Source organism: Aotus nancymaae, unplaced genomic scaffold, assembly GCF_030222135.1.
Source record: "Aotus nancymaae isolate 86718 unplaced genomic scaffold, 86718_ANA_hifiasm-v0.15.2.pri h1tg000033l, whole genome shotgun sequence".
Taxonomy (NCBI): domain Eukaryota; kingdom Metazoa; phylum Chordata; class Mammalia; order Primates; family Aotidae; genus Aotus; species Aotus nancymaae.
This window is the reverse complement of record NW_026988447.1, coordinates 20,818,343-20,841,675: the sequence shown is the minus strand read 5'-3', so window position 1 is coordinate 20,841,675 and position 23,333 is coordinate 20,818,343. Positions and strand designations below refer to the sequence as shown.

The window sequence follows — 23,333 nt, the reverse complement described above, 5'->3', positions numbered from 1 at the left end:
TTGCTCAGGACTGTTTTGGCTATTTGGACTCTTTTTTTTTTGAGAAAACAGTTTTTAAGTGTGTACTGACCAAGATCAAGTGGGAAGAAAAGTCTTTATTGTTGGTAATGTACTTCATTCATAAATTCCCCCAAATATTCAGATCTCCTGAAATTATACATGTAACCATCTCAGCTGTGTTCTATCATTTGCAAGACACATTAGGTAAAGTTTGTAAGATTGAAGGGCTTAGTTAAACTTTTAAAGTTGACCTGGATAAGTTTGATTATGTGCTATCAGCTAAAAGTATCATAAAATATACTTTTACACAGGTAAAGCAAACTGTTTCAAATAGTACTTATCAATAGGATAGTCTTAATTCTTATACTCCTTTTATCTATGTTGAACAGTCTCCCTAGAATTTTAGTAAATATTATCCTACATTAATTCAGCATGAAAGATGTTCTTAAGCTTGTAATTATTTCCTCATTAGAAAATATTTCCTCATTTTGGTTTTATGGTATCACTATTTCTTGTGGAATAGTTGATAAGAGGAAAAATAATTTATTTTGTGGATGATTGCTGATATTTCTAAGAACTGGGATATATTTTATTTTCATGGATTTAGATGTTTTGGACTAAATTTATAGTAATATACTGCAATACAAAATCTAATGAAAACAGTCATAGTCAATTTTATCATAACTCTATATTATTTGTAACATGCTCCTATTACAAGTATCGAAATCTAAAGTGACATGAGGGATTTCTTCTTGCTTTGATGTTAAGTGAAAAGCTGCTTTAAGTTTGATTTTTTTGATCACCTGGAAATCTGAAATAAAATAAATTATAAATTTAACTTTTATGCTGGGCTAGAAAGCAAAGAACATTTATTTTGAAAAATATTTTGCTTTCTGTAATTTTCAGATGTGGCTTAAAATATTAAAAATACTTAATCTTATATAATATTTGAAAATAAATATGTGATTCTTTTTTAAAGCAGTGTTTCAGTATTAAGCTTATCAGGTGCTGGATTAAACTACTCTTCTTGTGTTTGGAGAATGAGATTATACTTAGTATATTGTGCAAAGTGGGTACTTAACAGAAACTTTTTACTTGATTTATCATACCTGCTGAATTCTTCCAAATGTTCTGAGTTTTGAGATACACCTTCCACTGTGGATCCTTTAAACTCTTCTAAAAAAAAAAGATATATTAAGTTAATGGTTTATTATGAACACAGCTTATAGTTATTTTGATATTGAACCTGGGTATCCCTTTTCAGGGATATCTGTCCTTATCATCTATAAGATAAGGGCGTATGTATCATCAGGGCAGATTGTATTGTTCGAAGCTGGCTGCAACAATCCCTCCCATTCCACATGTTCCTGTACAGCACAATCTTGTCAATTCTTCATGAAGAAGCAGAATCTAGTTTTCCTCTTGAAATTGAGTTACCTTAAGACTCAACTGAATGTGGAGGAAGTGACAAAAATGAGTTCTGAGGCTAGGTTCAAAAAGGCTATGCAGCCTCTACTATCTTAGGATACATTTTTGGGGGAAGCAAGTCACCACATAAGTCCTCATACCCTGAGACTGCCATGCTGGAATCGCCATGTGTAGATGTTCTAGCAGATGGTCCCAGCTGAGTCCAGCCTTGCAGCCATCTTGGCCAAGCCTCCAGTCCGTGAGTGAAGCTGTCTTTGACCCTTCAAACCAGCCCATCTGTCAGCTGAATACCACTTAGTGACTTCAATTAATGTCCAGCCAAGCCCTGCCTGAATTCCTAATCCACAGAATTCTGGTGATATAATAAAATGGATACTGAAAAGGCCACCTTTTGTTGGGTAAGATGACTTTTAAAAATAATATTCAAAAGGAAAATTAATTCAGAGAGCAATATAAAGTACCCAAATAATGAAGTCAAATATGGAAGTTTATATATCTATCTACATGTATGTGTGTGTGTGTGTGTGTATCTATATATATACATATATATTTTATATATGTATGTTTACATATATATAGATATATATAACTATGTATATATAAACATACACATATAAAAACTTCCCATATCTGACTTCATTATCATAATATCATAATAATGAAGTCAAATATGGGAAGTTTATATATATGTAGATATATACATATAAATGACTTAATTTATCACATATATATATAGAGAGAGAGAGAGCACACCATGTTAATTTGTTACTTAATTTTAACTTTCATATCTGCCCTTTTACATTTGATTTGAATTAACTGGGATTAATTTAATAAGACACTGTTTATTCCTGTTTATGACAGACCCCAGTTTTCAGGTCCCATCATCCTCATTTTCTGTATTTCATTTTTTAGTACCTTTCCTATTCTGTCCCCATCTCCCACCCACTGCAATTCCTGAAAGAGTTCCACTTTGCCTTTTGGAATATTTGGTCCATTATTTCAGCAAAATACCCTATATTCTTACCCTATTTTCTGAAATTCCCTTTACTTTCTTGCTTTAACAGAAAACTGGCTCTTCACTCAAGAGACTATTGGCCCAGAAACCTGATGTTTTTGTTTTTGTTTTTCTCAGTCTTCTCACTACTGGACCTGGAGATGGGTTGGTGTCCTTCTTCCTCCCTGTTCTTGTGGGACATTTGCCCTTCCTCTTTCCCTTTCTAACACTCATGTCATTAGATTATACAGTTAACCATTTGTCACTATTGTGATCTATCTACAAGTGGAATCATTCCCAATTGATGTTATCATTGCCTCAATGTCACTGTGCTACTACTTTCTTAACTTGGCAATTTCAGCGTAGAGGTAGAAGATTTTTCCACCCTAAGTCTCAATTCTTTGACCTCTTGTTCTCTTATATCTTGTCCTTTACAATACACAACCATTGATTTCCCTGGTCATAGTTAGACCTTGTCATTACCAGTAACTATAAACCCCCTCTAGCTCATTTTCCTGCATTTAACTACCTGACTGCCTCCTTTTGTATTTGCAGATCACTCCCTTTGGTATCCTGACCCCAGCAATTCTTCTACTTCCTTGGAACCTCCAATCCTACCACCTTTTCATTGTGTCTCCTCATTTTTCTGTTTCTTCTTCCTTCCTCATGTAATTTAAATTCCATGGTTATTCACTTCCTTGCATAAAATCTCAATTTCTCCTCTTTTCACTTTGTTTGCTCACTTGGCAAAAGTATAACCCCAGTCAAACCCCATTCTCTGCCTGTTACTCTCCTGCACTGATAGTTCAATATGGCTGGAGAAAATACACAATTGGCCTGAGATGCCTCATCTTAAATTCATGGCCACAAACATTAAGTAGACCTTTATGCTTCCAGGCCATTCTATGAAACATTCCTGGTCCACTCATTCTTTCAATCCCCTGGATGACTAACTCTTCTATTTTTCTCAAACCTCCCACCCTCCACTTTTCTCAGCTGATGATTTATTTTTTGGCTTCATAGAGGAAATAAAAGATAGTAGGAAAAATCTTCCACAAGCTCTATGGCAAGAGTTAATCACCTACTGCTTCTGTTCTATATACTCCATTTTCCCTTCTGTTAGTATCAAGGAACAGTCTAAGGCCTATCCCTCTACTTCTTCACTAGATCTCATGTCCCCTTGTCTACACAAGACATGGCATCAGTCCTTCCTTCTGCCTCCCACTCATCAGTGCTCTTCCTCTCTATTAGATCGTCCCTATCAGTAAAGAACTATTTAACTAAAGCCAAGTGACTTAAGTTCTTACTAATGAACACGAGCAAAGTGATACACAGTCATGTGTCACTTAATGACAGGGATACATTCTGAGAAATGAGTCATTAGGTGATGTTGTACGAACATCATAGAGTGTACTTACACAAATCTAGATGGCATAGCCTACTACATACCTAGGCTATATGGTATAGTGTATTGCTTCTGGGCTACAAACCTGTTTGGCACATTACTATACTGAATATTATAGGATCTGTAACACTATAATGAGTGTTTGTACAGATAAACATAGTAAAGGTAATACATTGCCCCACACTGTTATGATGGCTACAATGTCACTAGGGCACAGGAATCTTTCAGCTCCATTATAATCTTTTAGGACCACCACAGAGAATTGCATATATTGTTGACAGAAATGTCCTTATGCAGTGCATGACTGGATACTTCTTCTGGGTCTGAGTGTTACACATTAGGTATTCACTCACCACAGGATTGTTGACTCTTGGTTTCATCACTGCAAAAACACTGATTTTGATTATAACCTAGGTTTTGCGCTGTGGGTCTGACTTAAGGTGTTATTTGAGATGTCTGATCTATAGGACTTCAAGGGAGCTGGAAGACTGGGACCAATAACACTTTAGTAAGGGAGAACTGAAGCAGCAGCACATTGCAGTGTGATATTTGTTCATACCATCTACATTTCATTAGAAATTGGCACTTCTTTGTTGCTAACAGTAAAGACTCTGAAATGGTAGATTCAAGTGGGCAACAAAAAGATCTCATTTATACCACCACTTAGCCTATATGTTACAAAAGCAATAGAATAAGCTAGTAAATGCTAAATTGCATCCCTTTTTGGAAACAATGGAACATAATATTTATATGATACAGTATTATAAACAAGATTTAAAAAATGTTATCTGCTGAGAAGTATGAATTGAAATGGAGATGACATTACCTGGTAGTTTGGTGACTAGAAAGGTAAATGAATTTTTATAATTTTGACATGCTAAACATTTGTAGTGGCCTTACTCTAAAAAAGGGTAAATAACTCATTCATAAAGGTTGTGTCAGAGTTTATAGGCTAGACCCCTGGTAATGGATTCAACCTTTCTACAACAAATCAAAAGTATTGTTGCATGCTCACATGAATATACAGTAGTCATTACCTTAAATTTAAAACTCACTATAAGCAGCAAACACAGAAAGTATGATATGAAGGCTGTATTGTATCAGTGTGGTCTGCAGAGAATTTCTTCATATGGTTTTTGCCTTGTTGAAATATATGTTGCAGTTCGAAGCTAAAGGGATTACTTTTGAATAGTCATCACAGAGGTTGATTACATTCGTATATCATATTTAGCTGGACCCTGCAGGCTATTATTCCATTAGCTATGCTGGTCCTGCTATTGTCAAAAAGTTGATCACCTAATGTTAAAAGACTGCTTTCTGCGGACCTTCTCAAAATGATTCAAATGCTTTTGTTAAAAAATAAAACTCAGATTATGTTTTAGGAAACTGATTAAGAATAAATACTGTGTATAAACTATGCTCCTATCTTATGGGTGATCTTAACATTATGCTGTTATTAACAATGAGATATTTTGTTTTTGTATTTCAGCAGATTTTACTGATAGTCATAGATTCAATTTTAGTAGAAACAGTACTTCTCTCTCACTGATAGTAGAGAGTCTCAGAAACTGATTTCTAAAAAAGGAACAGAAGTCTCCCTTCCCTACCATGTAAACCACATATAATTACCCTGGAAGTAAGCCAGTATATCAATGTTAAAATAATGGCACATCTACAATGGCCTATCTACAATATGATTTTACAAGGCTACTGTACTGAAGAGAACAAAGTTTTGTTTTGGGGAAATGTGTATATGAACTGAAAATTTGTCAATCACACTGGAAAATCAGAAAATCCCTTCTAATAAATAAATAAATTAATTAAATAACTGTTCATTCTTCAGATGATGGTTGCATAGGTTCACTCATTTAATCACAATGAGAATATCTGATTCAGGTCTATGAATCTGGTTATTATAAACCCAGAATCCCAATACCAATAAAGGGCATACTTAGATAAGCTTGGCTTTTAAGCTATTTTATTATGAATTAGCCACAAATAAGTAATGAAATGAGAGTTCATCTTTGAAAAAGATGTTGACAGTTATGACTTTATTATTTAAAACAACATATAATTTTTGTCGTTAGAATCACATTACAAAAGCTGTCCTTTGGGAACAAAGATGATTTTGACGCTATCTCAGTTGAACAGCTAAGTCCCTGAGCTGTGTTCCCAGGAGTGATGATGAATTGGCATAGACTCGTGTGTGCTCTTTGGCATGGTCTTCCTTGTAACTGATGGTTTGTAAAACGGCTGGTCAGGGATGCAGGCTGTGATCCTGGAACACAGCCAGACACTAATTTTGGCCTCATTAGCACTGTTCTCTTAATCAATTGAACTTTTCAGCAGGTGGAGGTTCCCTAATATTTCTTGTACTTGCTTGCTTTTAGCTACTCACTTGATACAATAGATGAGTGGGTATCAGTCAGGAGGAAACAGATGGCACATACAACTGGGATTTTGAAGAGACTTTAATGAAGGGACTATTAAGAGCTGAGGGAAGGGCTAAGGAGCTAATAAGGAATATTGAGGGGCCCAGGGACTTGCAAAAGAGGGTGCCATGCCATTATCATCTCTGGGTCTAAATTCAGGGTAAAGAGAGGATGGTGCCATTGAACTTTGAGTGAGAGGAGGGATTTAGAAAAGGTGGTCCCTTTTCTAAATCTAGAAGTAGCAGTTGTAAAGTGTCACAGTTGTCAGAAAGGAGCTGAAGTGAGGGGCAGAGGAATAATATTCTAACTCTCCACCTTCCTAACTGCTCATCTGCTGGTGACTCCCTTTGGCCAAATCCATATGAGGAAGCCAGAAGGCAAGTCAGCCTGTGTGATGCAGTCTGAAGCCAGTCTCCTGAGACACACAGCAGAGAAGGTGAGAGAAATGTGTGTGTGTGTGTGTGTGTGTGTGTGTGTGTGTGTGTGTAAGGGGTAGGGGAGGGGAAACAAGTAACATATAATAACCATGAAATGCAAATGTTTTCCTTTAGCAAAAATTTAGTCATGTGAAGTGTGGTTTGGGCATCAGCATATTTAATGTTGGCATATGATTGGGTGTCTCTTTTTTCCTTTACCTCTTTCTCCTCCTCCTCCTCATTCTATAATATTGGTTTGTCATTCATGGCTTTCTCATCTCACAGTCTTGTAAAAATTTATGAATCAAAGCCTGAGATTATAGAGTTAATCTCACTCTTTCAAAAATATGTAATTTTTTGGGTAATATTTTTCTACATTTTGCTGTTAACAAAACAAAAAGTTAATCTGCCTTATCTGTGTTTTGAAGTAGAAATCACGATGTGGTAATTCTATATCTGATGAGTATAATAATCAAGATGGAAACTTTTAAGGCAAGAGGCATCTTTCAGGTTTGGATATAGTCTCTTAAATGTCAAAAACTGACATGTGTTCTTTCATATTGCAGGATCTAGCATATAATTCCCTTGCCAAGGGCTTTTATTAATATTCAAGCAATTAAAATTTATGCAAAGATCAGAAGTATATTCCAATTCAAAATTATAGGTTCTTTTTTATTTTTTACTTTACACACCATTTTTGAATAAATGGAATGGAACTCAGCCTGGATGAAGGATTGAAGATACCATATTGACATAGAATGATACTGAATTTCTTTTTCTGGGTGTCTAAACTTTTAATGAGAATATCTGATTCAGGTCTATTAATCTGTCCAGACACTAAATACTTTCTTAAGATAAATAGTGTGTTAATGTCTTCATACGGTTCTTTTTATTTCTCTGATTGTTGCTACATTATAAATCCTGCAATTTTTTTCTAGCCAAGACAGAGTAACAGAAATCAGATTAACTTCTGTCCTAAAACACTCCTCCCTACCCCAAAAAACCTGAAGAAAATATATGAAACAATGATTTTGAAGGCACTGGAAATCAGACAACAAAGGCCATTGATTTCTGAAAGACAGGAAATAGGTTTTGAGTACAAAACATGCAAAAAGGCACAATGAGGAGAAAAATCAATGAAAACGGACTCAGAATTGGCATAATGATTAGAATTAGGAACAAAAACAAAGTTACCGTAACTGTATTTTAGACATTTAAAATGTTAAGTAGAGACATGGAAAATAAAACATTAATAAACTTGAGGACAGAGTAGTAGAAACCACAAAATGAAGAAAGAAAAAGAGTAAAAAAGATGAACATGTTATCAGTGAACTATAGGACAGCTTCAAGCAGCCTAATAGACATTGACTGGCATTCTAAAAAGAAGATGGAGAAAGAATTGAAAAATAGTTTAAGAAAGTAGGGCTGAGAACCTTCTAAAATTGATAAAGGCTATAAACCCACAGATCCAAGAAGCTCAACAGACTTCAAGCTTAAGAAACTTAAAAGTACAAAAAGAAAAAGAGAAAAACCTATCAAACGTATAATGCCATACCCACTGAAAATATCTTTAAAAAATGAAGGCAAAAATAAAGACTTTTCAGATAGGACAAAAGCTGAAGCAATTCATTAGCAGCATATTTGCTCTATGAGTCCTCAGGCAGAAAAAAATGATGCCACATGGCAATCTGGATCTATGTAAAGAAATGAAGAGCATCAGTTCAGTACAATGTGTTTGACAACATTGTGCAAAGGGGAGAAGGGAAGAAATGGAAGGATGCAATTGCAAACTTCTTTTTTTTAATTTTTATTTGAGACAGGGTCTCGCTTACTGCAGTCTTGACCTCCCAGGCTCAAGCAATCCTCCTGCCTCCTCAGCCTCCCAAGTAGCTGGGACTATAGGCATATGCCACCACATCTGGGTAATTTAAAAAAAAAAAAAAAAAAAAGGAAACTCTTGTAGAGATGGGATCTTGTTTCATTGCCTATTCTGGTCTTGAATTCCTGTCCTCAAGCAATCCTTCTGTCTTGGTGTCCCAAAGTGTTGGGATGACAGGAATGAGCTACCATGCCTGGCCTATAAGATTCTTATACTATATATTACTATTGGTGAGAATGTAAATTACTATAGCTATTATGGAGGTTTCTATAAAAATAGAACTATCATGCAATCCAGCAATCCCACTGCTGGGTATTTATCCAAAGGAAACAAAATAACACATTAAAGGGATACCTGCACCTCCATATGTATTGCAGCGCTAATTACAATAGCTAAGATATGGAATCAACCTAAGTGTCCACTAACAGACAAATGGATAAAGAAAATGTGGTGTATAAACACAATAGAATACTACTCAGCTACAAAACAGAATGCAAACCTGTCATTTGCAGCCACATGAATAAGCCTGGAAAACATTATGTTCAGTGAAATAAGGCAGGTATAGAAAGATAAATACTGCATGTTCTCACTCACATGTAGGAGCTAAAATAATTCCAGCTCATGGAAGTAGAGAATAAAATAGTGGGTACTAGAGGCTGGGAAGGGTTGGGGGATGGGAGAAGGTGGGAGAGATGCTGGTTAATAGAAACAAAATTACAGCTAGATAGGAGGAATGAAGTCTGTGTTCTGCAGCATTGCAGGGTGAATATGGTTAACTATAATTTATTGACTATTTTCAAAAAGCTAGAAGAGAGAATTCTGAATGTTCACAACACAAAGAAGTGATAAATGTTTGAGGTGATGGCTATGCTAATTACCCTGATTTGATTATTACACATTGTAAACACATATCAAAATATCACCGTGTATTCCATAAATATCTACAATTATAATGTGTCAACTAAAAATAAAAGGGAAAAAAATTTTATACTATGTGTTAAATGGTCTAATGTCAGTTGAAGGTAGGTTGTGAAAAGTTAAAGACATACACTGATCATTATCTTTGTTTTTACATTTTAGTTTATCCTTTTCATTTAAATATTCTGGTTGGGAAAAAAATAAGATTTGAAAAAATTAACATTCCTCGAATCTGAACATAAGAAAGCCTATCTATCTCTAATTTAAACATTAATTCAGAAACTTATGCTTCTCATATATTTCCCTGATCTGAGGCTTGAAGATAAGCGAAGATGAGCTAATGAATTCAAAGAAATAACTATTTCATTATCACTCCCAAAGTTTAATTTTCTTGACCAAATTATGTGCAGTGTAATACATATAATATAAAACTAAATGCTGATAGATAGATAGATTTGAATTTTTTTCTGGTTCCTTTTTCTGGTTACTTCAGAGTAACAGTTTGGAAAATATACAAGCTCCGTATTCATGTTCTTTTCATGCTACTTTAGAACAGAAAATTATATAAGATAATTTTTTTGTAACACCTTATTGAGGTATTATTGATATAATAAAAGCTGTACATATTTGGTTTATAAAACTTGATGGGTTTGGAGGTAAGTATATGTCTGTGAAACCTCTCAAACTCTATGCTATAAACACATCCATCATCCAGGGGATGATATTTTTAATGAATAATCCAGAGATGTGAAAATGAATGTTTTTCTAAAAATTGAATTTTCTAATGTATGTTAAGATTTCCAAAGAAGAGATGCTGTAGATATACAACATCTAGCCAAAATATAGTATTATAAGATGAGTAAATATATATCTGGTCAGCAGCAAAGTAGTTCCTGGAAATAACATCTCTGAAAAACCCAGACAATTCCCTTACCAAAATTAAAAAATTAAAACCTTGTACATCCCAGCTAAGATACTCTTCCTCTTAAACTTTCATAAGAATGAACTGATCTATTTAAAACAATGACAATGAGAAATGCATTTTGAAATAAGTCACCACTTTCCAGGTGATCTATATGTCTCCTACTCAAAGTGTGGGCTCCAAGCCAGTAGCATTAACGTTGCCTGGAGCTTGTTAGAAATACAGAAATGTAGGCCCCACTCCAGACCAACAAAGAATCTGCCTTTTAACAGGATCCCAAGGTGATTCATTTGCTCATTAAAGTTTGAGAATCATTACTTTATGGAAACTCACTCCTATTTATATTGAACTATTTAGAGTAGGAGTAAAATATTAATAGCATGTTGGTAAAGGAGTTGTAGTAGCTGCTTGTCTGTTGTTCAGCTGTAACATTTAGACAAGTAAAAGCATTTTTTTTCCCGTGGATTGAGAACATATTTTATACTAGGGAATATGGTCAGCACTTTATTATTATTGTTATTATTTCGAGACAGAATCTCACTCTGTCGCCTAGGCTGAAATGCAGTGACTCAATCTTGGCTAACTGCAACCTCTGCCTCCCGGGTTCAAGCGATTCTCCTGCCTCAGCCTACTGAGTAGCTGAGATTACAGGTGCCTGCCATCATGCCCGGCTAATTTTTGTATTTTTAGTAGAGACGAGGTTTCACTTTGTTGGCCAGGCTGGTCTTGAGCTCCTGACAGGTGATCTGCCCGCCTTGGTCTCCCAAAGTGCTGGGATTATAAGTGTGAGCCACCACACCCAGGCAGCACTTTATTATTTAGTTTTAATTATAAATTGACAAATTATAATTATATATATATATATATGGGGCACAAAGTGATGTTATAATCTATGTATACAATGTAAAATAGTTAAATCAAGCTGGTTAGCATGTCCAACACTTCAAATACATATCATTTTGTATGGTGAGAGCATTTGAGAATTACTATCTTAGAGATTCTGAAATGTACAATACATTATTACTGACTATATTTACCATGATGTGCAATATATCTGAAAGAAAAACCTTATTCCTTTTGTCTAATTGAGTCTTTGTACTTTTTGACCATTATCTTCCCATTTCCCTTACCACTCCTATCCTCTGATAACCATCCTTCTGCTCTCTGCTTTTTTGAGTTAGATTATTTTAGATTCCACATGTAAGTGAGAACATTTTATAAAATGCCTTTCCATTCCTGGCTTATTTCATTTAGCATAATATTCTCCAATTCCATCTATGATGTTGCAAATGACAGGACTTCTCATTTTTTAAGGCAGAATAATACTTCATTGTGTATATATACCACATTTTCTTTATCCATTCATTGGTTGATGGACACTTAGGTTGATTCGATGACTTGGCTATTTTGAATAGTGCTGCAATGAACATGGGAGTGCAGATATCTGACATGCTGATTTCAAATATTTGAGCAAATACCCAGAAGTAGGATTGCTGTATTATATGGTAATTTTATTTTTAGTTTTTTGAGAAACCTTCATACAGATTTCTGTAATGGTTGTACTAATTTATAGTCCCATCGACAGTGTACAAGGGTTCCCTTTTCTCCACCTCCTTGCCAACACTTATCTTTCATCTTTTTGATAACAGCCACTCTAACAGGTGTGAATTGAAATCTCATTGTGATTTTGGTTTACTAGTGATTAATGACGTTCAGCATTTTTCCGTATATCTGTTCGCTATCTATATGTCTTTTTCTTTTTAGAGATGTCTATTCAAGTCCCTAGCCCATTTTAAAACTGGACCATTTGTTTTCTTTCTATAGAGTTGTTTGAGTTTTTTATATGTTGGTTATTAATCCCTTATCAGATGTATGGTTTGCAAATATTTCCTCCCAATCCATAGGTTTTTCTCTTCACTCTGTCGTTTTCTTTTTTTGTGCAGAAACTTTTAATTTTGATGTAATCCCATTTGTCTGGTTTTGCTTTTGTTGCTACACATTGGGGTCAAATCTAAAAACTTACTGTCCAGACCAATAGCACATAGTTTTCCCCTTATGTTTTCTTCTAGTAGCATTACAGTGTCAGATCTTATGTTTAAGTCTTTAACCCATTTTGAATTGATTTTGCATCTGATGTGAGTTAAGGATCAAATTTCATTCTGCATACAGATATCCAGTTTTCTCAGCACAATTTATTAAAGAGCCTGTTCTTTTTCTATTATGTATTCTTGGCACCTTTGTTGAAAATCAATTGACCATACATGTGTGGGTTCATTTATGGGCTCTCTATTCTGTTCTATTGGTCAATAACTCTATTTTTAATGTCAGTATAATGCGGTTTTAATTATTGTCACTTTGTAGTATATTTTGAAGTCAGGTAGTGTGACGCCTCCTGATTTGTTCTTTTTGCTCATTATTGCCTTGGCTATTGGTGCGTGTGTGTGTGTGTGTGTGTGTGACTGTGTGGTTCCATATAAATTTTAGGATTGTCTTTTCTATTTATGAAAAATGACATTGAATCTCTGAACCACCCTATGCCCTAGGTATTATTATTCATGTTATATAGACAAGGAAACAAAAGGTTGGAGAGATTAACTCACTCTCACACAGCTGATAACTGTTTCATTGGAGATCCAAACCCTGGTTAATTTGGATCTTAAATCCATCCTTATAGCATCTGTGCTCATTCTCACTTTAGTGAATTCAAAAGGAAGCTGAGTCTTAAGAAAGCCTCTTAAGGCAAATGTAGAGCATTAGGCTTGGAAAGATTGATTTATTTGATTTTGTGACAAGAACTACTGGTGAAAACCTATTTAGTTCTTAATAGTTGTTTGTCTATTTACTTTTTTGTTTTTTAGACACCATTTATAATGCAGCAGTTAAGAAAATAGCCACATACTCCAAGAATCTTTCTGAAAACCACTAATCTGACATGTAGGCCATGACAACTGAGCTTGGACTAGTGAGAAACCAAATCTAGGGTTTCCATCATGTAAGTTGTTGCCTTTATTTCATTATACTTTGATTCAACCCCTAATGGATTCAGCTTCATAAAGTCAGAAAAAGAAAAAAAAAAGCAATTTATTCATGTTTTCGTCGGAGCTCACTGCAGACATGAAATTTCTCTAAAAATGCAAATCATTTGGTGTCACGTAAGTGAAACTCGGTAGCTAAAGCACTTAGAGGTAAATGCTTTCCCAGGGCTAATGTTTTCATGCCCAGTGATTGAATAAATCGATACATTTATTACAACATCTTCACTTAAGATTTTGTCCCTAGATGAACGTACCTTAGAGTACTAGAAGACTTTTCTTTATCACTAAGAAAATTGATTACACTTGTTAATTTGACATTTAATCCTAGATATATCAAAATAAATACCATAAACATGTGTAGAAGAAATCAATATAGATCTGTTCAATATCAGATTGATCAAAAAAGGATTTAGTAAGACTCCAAGATGTAAAATACTAATGTACAAACTAAGCCCTTACTTATGTAATATGACTTTAGAAGAGCTCAGTATAAACCTAAAAGAAACTATTTCTGAAAAGAGAAATGGTGTACTTTTCTTGCATTAAAGGAAAATCCCCAGAAGGTCTACCTATCCAAGGTATTTAATGTGAACATTCATTTTTAAAAGATTTTTTGTCTTTGGTCCAGCCATTCTTGTTAATTCATGGAGCATCATATCACAGATTTTTTTTTATGTTACATAAAGCAAAAATTATACTTAACGAGTTTAAGTTTGAGTCATAAAAAATAGATAAAACAACACTCCTAAAAGCCAAGATATCACATGGAAAGGCTATCAGTCATTCTTTTCAGAGAAGCTGAGGACAATAAGAAATAAAAATCATATTCAAAGATTCCTGAAATGCCACTTAGACTGGCTCTAGTCCATTATGTCATGTGTTTTGTAGAACTCAATAGCAAACCAAGTAGACACTCTTTTGACTAAGCATATTTTTGATTTCTCTTGTGTAATAATGAATAAGACAGAGATTCACGCTACTCCACTCTCAGAATGATGCAAGTTTAAAACTGCTTTTCTGGTAGTAATATGGTTAATGTTGAAAATACATCGTGTCTGTCGTAAATGGTGATCTCTATTCATTTGTCATACACTCAAAAGATATTCGCTGAGTACCCAAGTGAAGATCACACATTTGTGGGATCGGTGCTTGGATGCAGTTTGTAATTGTGTTAAAATTAGATAGATTCAGAGGCACGTGGCTGAGGAGGGGCTTGGGAAGTTCAATCTGCGATCATGGCATAACCCTCTGAATTAGTACATGACCCTCAGAGAAAAAAATAGGTTTTTATGTACAACTTCTTAAAACAATTAATATAGCAGGAGGTCACAGAGTTTCAAAACAAATAACTGACTTTAAAAGAATACAACTAAACGCGTTTAAATGCTTGTCCCAAGAAAAATAATCTGCTGGGTTTCCATGGTAGGACTCAGGTTCTTTAACAGCATAATTGGTGGGTCAAATATGAAAAGACACAGAAAAGCAGAGCATCTCTGTGTTACAGCATGTTTTCTCAACACTCAACGTGCACACAATACAACTGTGTATACATTTTGACTGACAAATAAGTAGAAGTCATTTTTGGAGACATTTTTGTGGTTAGAATTTAAGTACATAATCACCATTTCCTTGTAATCTTCAGATTATAAACTTTTCTCTTTTGAAAACTAATATATTTGTCCCCGCACCTGTAGTACTTTGCATGATGTCTTAGGGCTAGTACAAACAGAGTTTTCTGAGTAAACACTTTGCAGCTAATGATTTACTTAAAAAATATGACATAATAAAATGTTGGTTGGCATATAGAAGGTGACTATTAAATGTCTATTGAAAGACAGAGTGAGTGAATACATCTACTCTTAAAAGTTTATATGAGAGTACAAAAGACATATAGTAAAGAGAAAGCTGTGGGTTTTAAATTCCAGATTAAAAGAAAAATTCAACAGCAGGATCTATGGACAACTCTGTAATGAGGACATAAAAAATAGTTATGTAAGGAAGTCCTACCCAGAGCAATCAGGCAAGAGAAAAAAATAGAAAGCATCTAGATAGGAAAATAACTGATAAAACGATCTCTCTTTGTTGATGATAGGATTCTATACCTAGAAGACCCTAATGACTCTGCCAAAAGGCTCCTGGAACTGATAAACAACTTTAGTAAAGTTTCAAGTACAAAATCAATGTAAAACAATCAGTAGCATTTCTATACAACAATAATGTTCAAGCTGAGAGCCAAATCAAGAAGACAGTCCCATTCACAATAGAGACACACACACACAACACACACACAACACACACACACACACACTCTTACCTAGAAATACATCTAACCAAGGAGCTGAATGATCTCTAGAAGAAGAACTGCAAAACACCGCTCAAAGAAATCATAGATGACACAAACCAATGGAAAAACATTACATGTTCATGGATTGGAAGAATAAATATTGTTGAAATGGCCATAATTTCCAAATCAATCTACAGATTTAATGCTGTTCCTATCAAGCCACCAACATCATTTTTCACCGAATGATAAAAAACAATTCTAAAAATTGTATGGAACCAAAAAGAGCCCAAATAGCCAGAGTAATTCTAAGCAAAATGAACAAAACCAGAGGTCCAACACTACCCAACTTCAAACTGCAGCATAAGGCCACAATAACCAACACAGCATGGTACTGGTACAAAAACAGACACAGAGACCAATGGAACAGAATGGAGAACCCAAAAATAAAGCTGCACACCTACAGCCATCTGATTTTTGACAAAGTCAACAAAAATAAGCAATGGAAAAAAGATTCTCTACTCAATAAATGGTGCTAGAATAGCTGGCTAGCCATATGCAGAAGAAAAAAATTGGACCCCTACCTTTTACAATATACAAAAACTCAAGGTAGAGTAAATGTTTATTTTATTTTATTTTTATGATACAGGGTCTCACTCGGTTGGCCAGACTGCAGTTCAGTGGTGCAATCTCGACTCACTGCAGCCTCTGCCTCCTGGGTATGTTCAAGAAATTCTCCTTCCTCAGTCACCTCAGTAGCTAGGATTACAGGTGTGCACCACCAAACCCAGCTAATTTTTGTATTTTTAATAGATACGGGGTTTTGCCATGTTGCTCAGGCTGGTCTTGAACTCCTGAGCTCAAGTGATCCACTCTCTACAGCCTCCCAAAATGCTGGGATTACAGGTATGAGCCACCACGCCTGGCCTGAATTAAAGATTTAAATGTAAAACCTCAAACTATAAGAATCCTAGAAGATAACTTAGGAAACACCATTCTGTACATGGGCCTCGGGAAATACTTCATGACTAAGTTTTCAGGACAATTGCAGCAAAAACAAAATTTGATGAGTGGGACCTAATTAAACCAAAGAGCTTCTGTACGGCAAAATAAACCATCAACAGAGTAAACAGACAATCTAGAAATGGGAGAAAATATTCACAAACTATGAATCTGACAAAGATTTAATACCCAGAATCTATAAGGAACTCAATTCCATGAGCAAAAGACAAATAATCCCATTAAAAAGTAGGCAAATGATGTGAACAGACACTTCTCATAAGAAGACATACAAATAGCCAACAAACATATGAGAAAATGCTCCACATAACTAATCATCAGAGAAATGCAAATCAAAACCACAATGAGATACCATCTCACACCAGTCATAATAGCTATTATTCAGAAGTGAAAAAACAACAGATGCTGGTGAGGCTGTGGAGAAAAGGGAATGCTTATGCACTTTGATGGGAATGTAAATTAGTTCAGCCACTGTGGAAAGCAGTTTGGAGAGATCTCGAAGAACTTAAAATTGACAACTACCAGTCAACCAAGACATCCCATTACTGGGTAAATATCCAAAAAAGTATAAATTGCTATACCAAAAGACAAATGCACTCGTAAGTTTATTGTAGCTCTGTTCAGAATACCAAAGGCATGGAGTCAACGTAGGTGCCCATCAATGGTGGACTGAATAAAGAAAAGGTGCACATATACACCATGGAACACTATGCAGTCATAAAAAAGAATGAAATCATGTCCTTTGCAGCAAAATGGATGCAGCTGGAGGCCATTATCCTAAGAGAATTAATGCAGGAACAGAAAACCAAATACTACATGTTCTCACTTATAAGTAGGAGTTAAACATTGGCTACTCACAGACATAAAGACAGTAAAAATAGACACTGGGGCCTACTAAGCAGGGAGGTAGAAAGGAGGCTAGGATTGAAAAAGTAGCTATTGGGTGCTATGCTCGCTATTTGGGTGATGGGATCCATTTACTGCAAACCTCAGAGTCACTGAATATATCCAAGTAACAACCTGCAGGTGTACCCCCGAATCTAAAATAAAAGTTGAAATTATAAAAAAGAAATAATTTTAAGAACTGATTTTCCTCTTGAATATATTATTTGCTTATCTTACAAGTGGGAGTCTAAACTTTTGGTCACAATTTCTAAAATGCTTTAGAGAAGAAATGAGATTTTTATGTTCAATTTTTTTTTTCTTTGACAGAGTCTCACTCTGTCACCCATGCTGGAGTGCAGCAGCATGATCTTGGCTCACTGCAACCTCCACCTCCTGGGTTCAAGCAGTACTCCTGCCTCAGCCTCCAGAGTAGCTGGGATTACAGGCATCCGCTACTATGCCTGGCTAATTTTTAGATTTTTAGTAGGGGTGGGCTTTCACCACGTTGGCCAGGCTGGTCTCAAACTCCCAACCTCAGGTGATCCGCCTGCCTCGGCCTCCCAAAGTGCTGGGATTACATGCCACCATGCCCGGCCATCAACTTCTTAAAATAATTTAAAATAATTCTTTTTAAATAATTATTAAAAAAAATTTTCTTTGAACTTAAAATAAGTTCAAAGAAAGACATATTTTTTATTCCTTCCTTTCTTAATGAAGGAAGATTTCAGTTATACGACTTAGGTTAATTTTTATGGATTCGGTGGTTTTTAAGCAGTTTACAGGTATTGAGTCACCTTTCCTCAATGCAGTCAATGTAACTGGAGTGTATATGGGCATGAAGGGGAGAAGAGAGAAGGAATAATAGCGTTGGAAGATTGTTTATCCTTTCTACTCAAATAATCTGCCTCCTTCAAATTTAACTTCTTTATTCCTATTGCACTGTGGTTGGGACAAAAAAGTACTGTATCTTAAAACCAAACATATTTTTCCTGGAAAGGCATTATATAAGCTATACTTCAGTGAATGAGATGCTATTAAAAGATATGACAATACTTATTCAGGTGATAAGGATTACTGGAAAGGCCAGACAGGTAGATCACACCTGTAATCCCAGCACTTTGGAAGACTGAGACACTTTGAATATTTCCTTGGTTGGAAACAAGAATTCCAGACCAGCCTGGGCAACATAGTGAGACTCTGTCTCAAAAAAAATTTTTTTTTAAATCAGCCAGATGTGGTGAAGCATGCCTATATTCCCAGCTACTTGGGAGGCTGAGGTAAGAAGATTGCTTGAGCCCGGCGAGGTCAAGGCTGCAGTGAACAGAGATCTCACCACTGCACTCCAGCCTGCGTGACAGAGTGAGACCTTTTTTCAAAAACAAAAATTACTGGAAAAAGACTACTTTTATGGCTAATTCCATGTGACTAAATTAGGTTGAAGAAAACTTTATATTGTCTTATCACTGAAAAGACTCTTTTGTATCTATCTGTCCATTATATCTGTCTGCCCATCTATCCATCTTTCATCAAGGTGTTTGCCTGCATCATTCTTGCCATCTTCTGATATAAGAAACTGAGAATAAAAAAAAAATACCCTGAATAGTTTAAACTGTTGATTTGCTCCAATATTGTAGAGCATTTCATTCCATCTATTGGGAAAGCTAAGTAAATTACACATCAACTTGAATAGGCTCCCTTACACCTATACACCTATTTATTATTTTTTAAGAGTAAGGGTCTCACTCTGTTGCCCAGGTTGGAGTGCAGTGGTGCAATTATAGACCACTGCAGCCTGCAACTCCTGGACTCAAGTGATCCTCTCGCCTCAGTCTCCCAAATAATTAGCTCTAGCAATGTGTACCATCAAACTCGGCTAATTTTAAATTTTTATTGTAGAGACAGGAGCCTCGCTATATTGCCCAGGCTGGTCTCAAATTCCTGTCCTCAAATGATTTTCCTGCCTTGACTTCCCAAAGTGTTTGGGATTACAGGTGTAAGCCATCACGCCAGCTCTAAACCATCTATAAAAACATTTCGGCTGAGCCCTTTGGGAGGCTGAGGTGGGTGGATCACTTGAGGCCAAGAGTTTCAGACCAATTTGGACAACATGGTGAAATCATGTCTTTATGAAACATACAAAAAGTAGCCAGGCATGGTGGTGCACGCCTGTAATCCCCACTACTCAGAAGGCAGAGGAGGGAGCACTGCTTGAACCTGGGAGGCGGTGGTTGCAGTGAGCTGAAATCACACCACTGCACTCCAGTCTGGGCAGTACAGTGAGACTCTGTCTCAAAAAAGAAAACAATTATTTGACTCAGTTATCTATCTTCACATCTCCTACTCACTTATCTCTTACTCAGAGTGGCCTGTTTTCTTTTTCAAATATTGTCATAAAATTATTCTTTTCTTTTTGATGTTTGTTATCTTGCTCAGGGTTTTGTAGTATTTTTCATGAAGATGGTATATAGACAACATGTTTGGAACGATGTGAAAGGGAATCTACTGCTTTATGCATATTACTGATGACTGTGAGGCCACCTTTACTAAATTATGAAATATAAACTAAGCATTACTCATATAAGGGTTTGAACTTGGAAAAGTAACTGAATAGAATGGTTCCTTTGCATTGACATTATTATAGAAGAACTTTATTAAATCTTTTGTGAAAGAGTAAAGATAATAATAGGCCCTAAGAATTCTGTAATTACTCTCTGTAGATCACATTCCTTACTTTAAAAATTAGACATTTTTGCATAGATGATACATGCATGAGGTATATTTTTTTAAAAAAGGGTAGACAGTGAAAAATATGTTTGAAATCCTTGATCCCACTTATTTCCTCTCCTCTAGAGGCAACCACTGTTACTGTTCTTACTCTTTCAGATACATTCCATATACTTATAAAAAGATAAAACGACATATATATTTATATAAAATATATAATACAAATTTGTTATATATATTTACGTAAAATATGTAACATAAATTTATGTCTTATATTTATATGACTGTCACCATACTATGTCCATGTTTCTGTACTTTTAAAGAAGCAGTATATATTAGATATCATTCTCTCTCTTTTTTTACATACTTTATTTTTTAGAGTAGCTTTGGTTTATAGCAAAATTGAGCAGAAAGTACAGAGTTCCCATGTACCATGCACAGTCTCCCCCGCTTTGACATCTGGCACTAAAGTGGTGCACTTATTACAATGGATGAACCTACCTTCACAAATCGTTATCACACCAAATCCATAATTTACATTAGGGTTCACATTTGGCGTTATACATTCTTTGGGTTTTGAAAAATACATAATAACATATACTCACCATGATAAAATCATAAAATAGTTTCACTGCTCTAAATATCGTTTGTGCTTTGCCAATTCATCTTTCCCTTCCGGCAACCACACTGACTTTTTAAAATTGTTTCCATGGTTTTGGCTTTTTTTAGAATGTCCTGGAGTTGGAATCATATGATATAGCCTTTTCAGATTGGCTTCTTTCACTTAGTAATATGCATTTATGATTCCTCCATATCTTTTTATAGGTTGTTAACTGATTTCTTTTTAGTGCTGAATACTATTCAATTGTCTGGAGGTACCACTCTTTATTAATTCACCTACTGAGGAACACTTGGTTGCTTCCAAGTTTTGGCAATTATTAATAAAGCTGCTATAAAATTAGTGTGCAAGTAGACATGTTTTTAACTCAGTTGAATAAATACCAAGGAGCATAATTATTGAATCATATGGCAAGAGCACATTTAATTTTATAAGAAGCTGTCAAGTTTGTCTTCTCATTCTCTTGATAATTCTCTTTCAGTACATATGGAATTGCTTCATTCATTGGTAACTGGAATAAGATTCCACATAGGGCCAGGTACGGTGGCTCACACATGTAATCCTAGCACTTTGGGAGGCTGAGGTGGTGGATAACCTGAGGTCAGGAGTTCGAGACCAGCCTGGCCAACATGGCAAAATCCCGTCTCTACTAAAAATACAAAAATTAGCCCAGTGAAGTGACGGGCGCCTATAATCCCAGCTACTCAGGAAACGGGCAGGAGAATCGCTTGAACCCCGGAGGCAAAAGTTGCAGTGACCCTAGATAGCGCTGCTGCACTCCAGCTTGGGTGACAGACTGAGACCCCATCTCAAAAAAAAAAAAAAAAAAAAAGTAAAAACGATTCCACATAGGAATGTACCATAATTTAACCAGTCACTAAGTGTCCTGTTGAACATTTAAGTTGTTTGCAATCCTTTTTAATACTGAAAATCAACCCCTACACATATGTAAGGCTTTCAAATTTGCTTGCCCTTCAGCCTGAACCACCCAAGGTAATCATATGGTTCACTCCCTTCCTTTATCCAGTTCTCTCCTGAAATATCACCTCATCCAAAAGGTCTTTTCCATTCATTCTATCTACAATAAAATTGTCCCATTTATACAGGGACAGAATATGATGGAATGAGGCAATTTTATTTCTTTAATTATTTTAACATCACATTTTGCTTTTACTACTAATACTACTCTCTCTCTCTATATATATATATAAAATATTGGGTACTAAGTATATATAAATATTGGGCACTTATATATATATAAAATATTGGGTACTTATATATATAATATCGGGTACTAAAATGTATATATATGTACATATATATATATATAAATATATATAGATAAAATATTGGGTATAAACTATGTGTTGAGATCAGTCACTAAAGGTAAAAGTTATCATTGGAATTTAGAGATGGATCTAACTCCCAGGGAGTTGGTTCACTGGATGCATAAGGAAATGCAAACTAATAAGAAAAAAGCAAAATATTCAATTCAATTGGTTATTGTTATCTGTAATAGCTAAAATGATATTAAAAGAGAATGCTGGGTTGGACCTTAATGCTAGACTGAGCTTAGATTTTAGTCTGAGCTCAGGCCTCTGGGCTCAGAGCTGCCCCACTAAAGACAAAATGATGCAGGGACAACAGAAGGTACCTCTGAGACCTGTGGTTGGTTACCAAGAAGGTAGTTAATGTGGGGGAAGGGAGAAACCAGGGAACCATTCAAACCAGAGGGTATAATATGGAGGAATTGTTCTGTTTTGCAGGTGGGTATCATCAGGAACCTTTACTAAAATGGATTATGAGAGTGACTAATTTAGGGGCAATATCTTTGGTTTTAAATACTGCAGAGTGGATGAACACATTTGGGTTGATGGAGGACCCACAGCTCACTACTGAACAATCATAAATGGGTATACATTTGAATCACTAGCATGGCCATGCTTTTATTGTAGCTCAAGAGTAACAAAGAGGATGTCAAAGGAACCCAGGGAACTGATCTATTGCCACGGAAAATAGATGGCAGAGTGGGTTGAAAATAATCTTTGTGTTGTGTATGTTTTGCTCACCACTGTCCTAGCACCTAGCTCAGGCAGAAACAGTTTTCAGGGAACAACTGGGTATTTAGATAAATAAATGTGATAGACACAAAGTCTTCATTTTTATTGAGAAGGGTATTCAAAGGGTCAGACTTATAGTTCATTAGGGAAAATTTAGATATAAAACCATCTCACATCTTTTTTAAATAATTTTTTTTATTTCTTATTTTTTAGAGATGGAGTCTCACTCAAGCCGCTGCACTGCACCTGGCTGAATGCGGTGATCATAGTTCACAGCAGCCTTGAACTTCTGGGCTCAAGTGATCCTCCTGCCTC

General features: G+C 35.5%; 1 protein-coding gene across 1 annotated transcript in view; it reads right to left on the bottom strand.

Annotated features, from left to right (window-relative positions):
* Positions 1–656: 656 nt before the first annotated feature.
* TTC29 (tetratricopeptide repeat domain 29) overlaps positions 657–23,333 on the bottom strand; it is a 235,395-nt gene continuing 212,718 nt past the window's right edge. The window contains 2 exon segments of the mRNA XM_021666727.2: positions 657–811; positions 1,110–1,176. Of these exon segments, the coding sequence (XP_021522402.2) occupies positions 781–811; positions 1,110–1,176 (98 nt within the window). The 3' untranslated portion in view covers positions 657–780.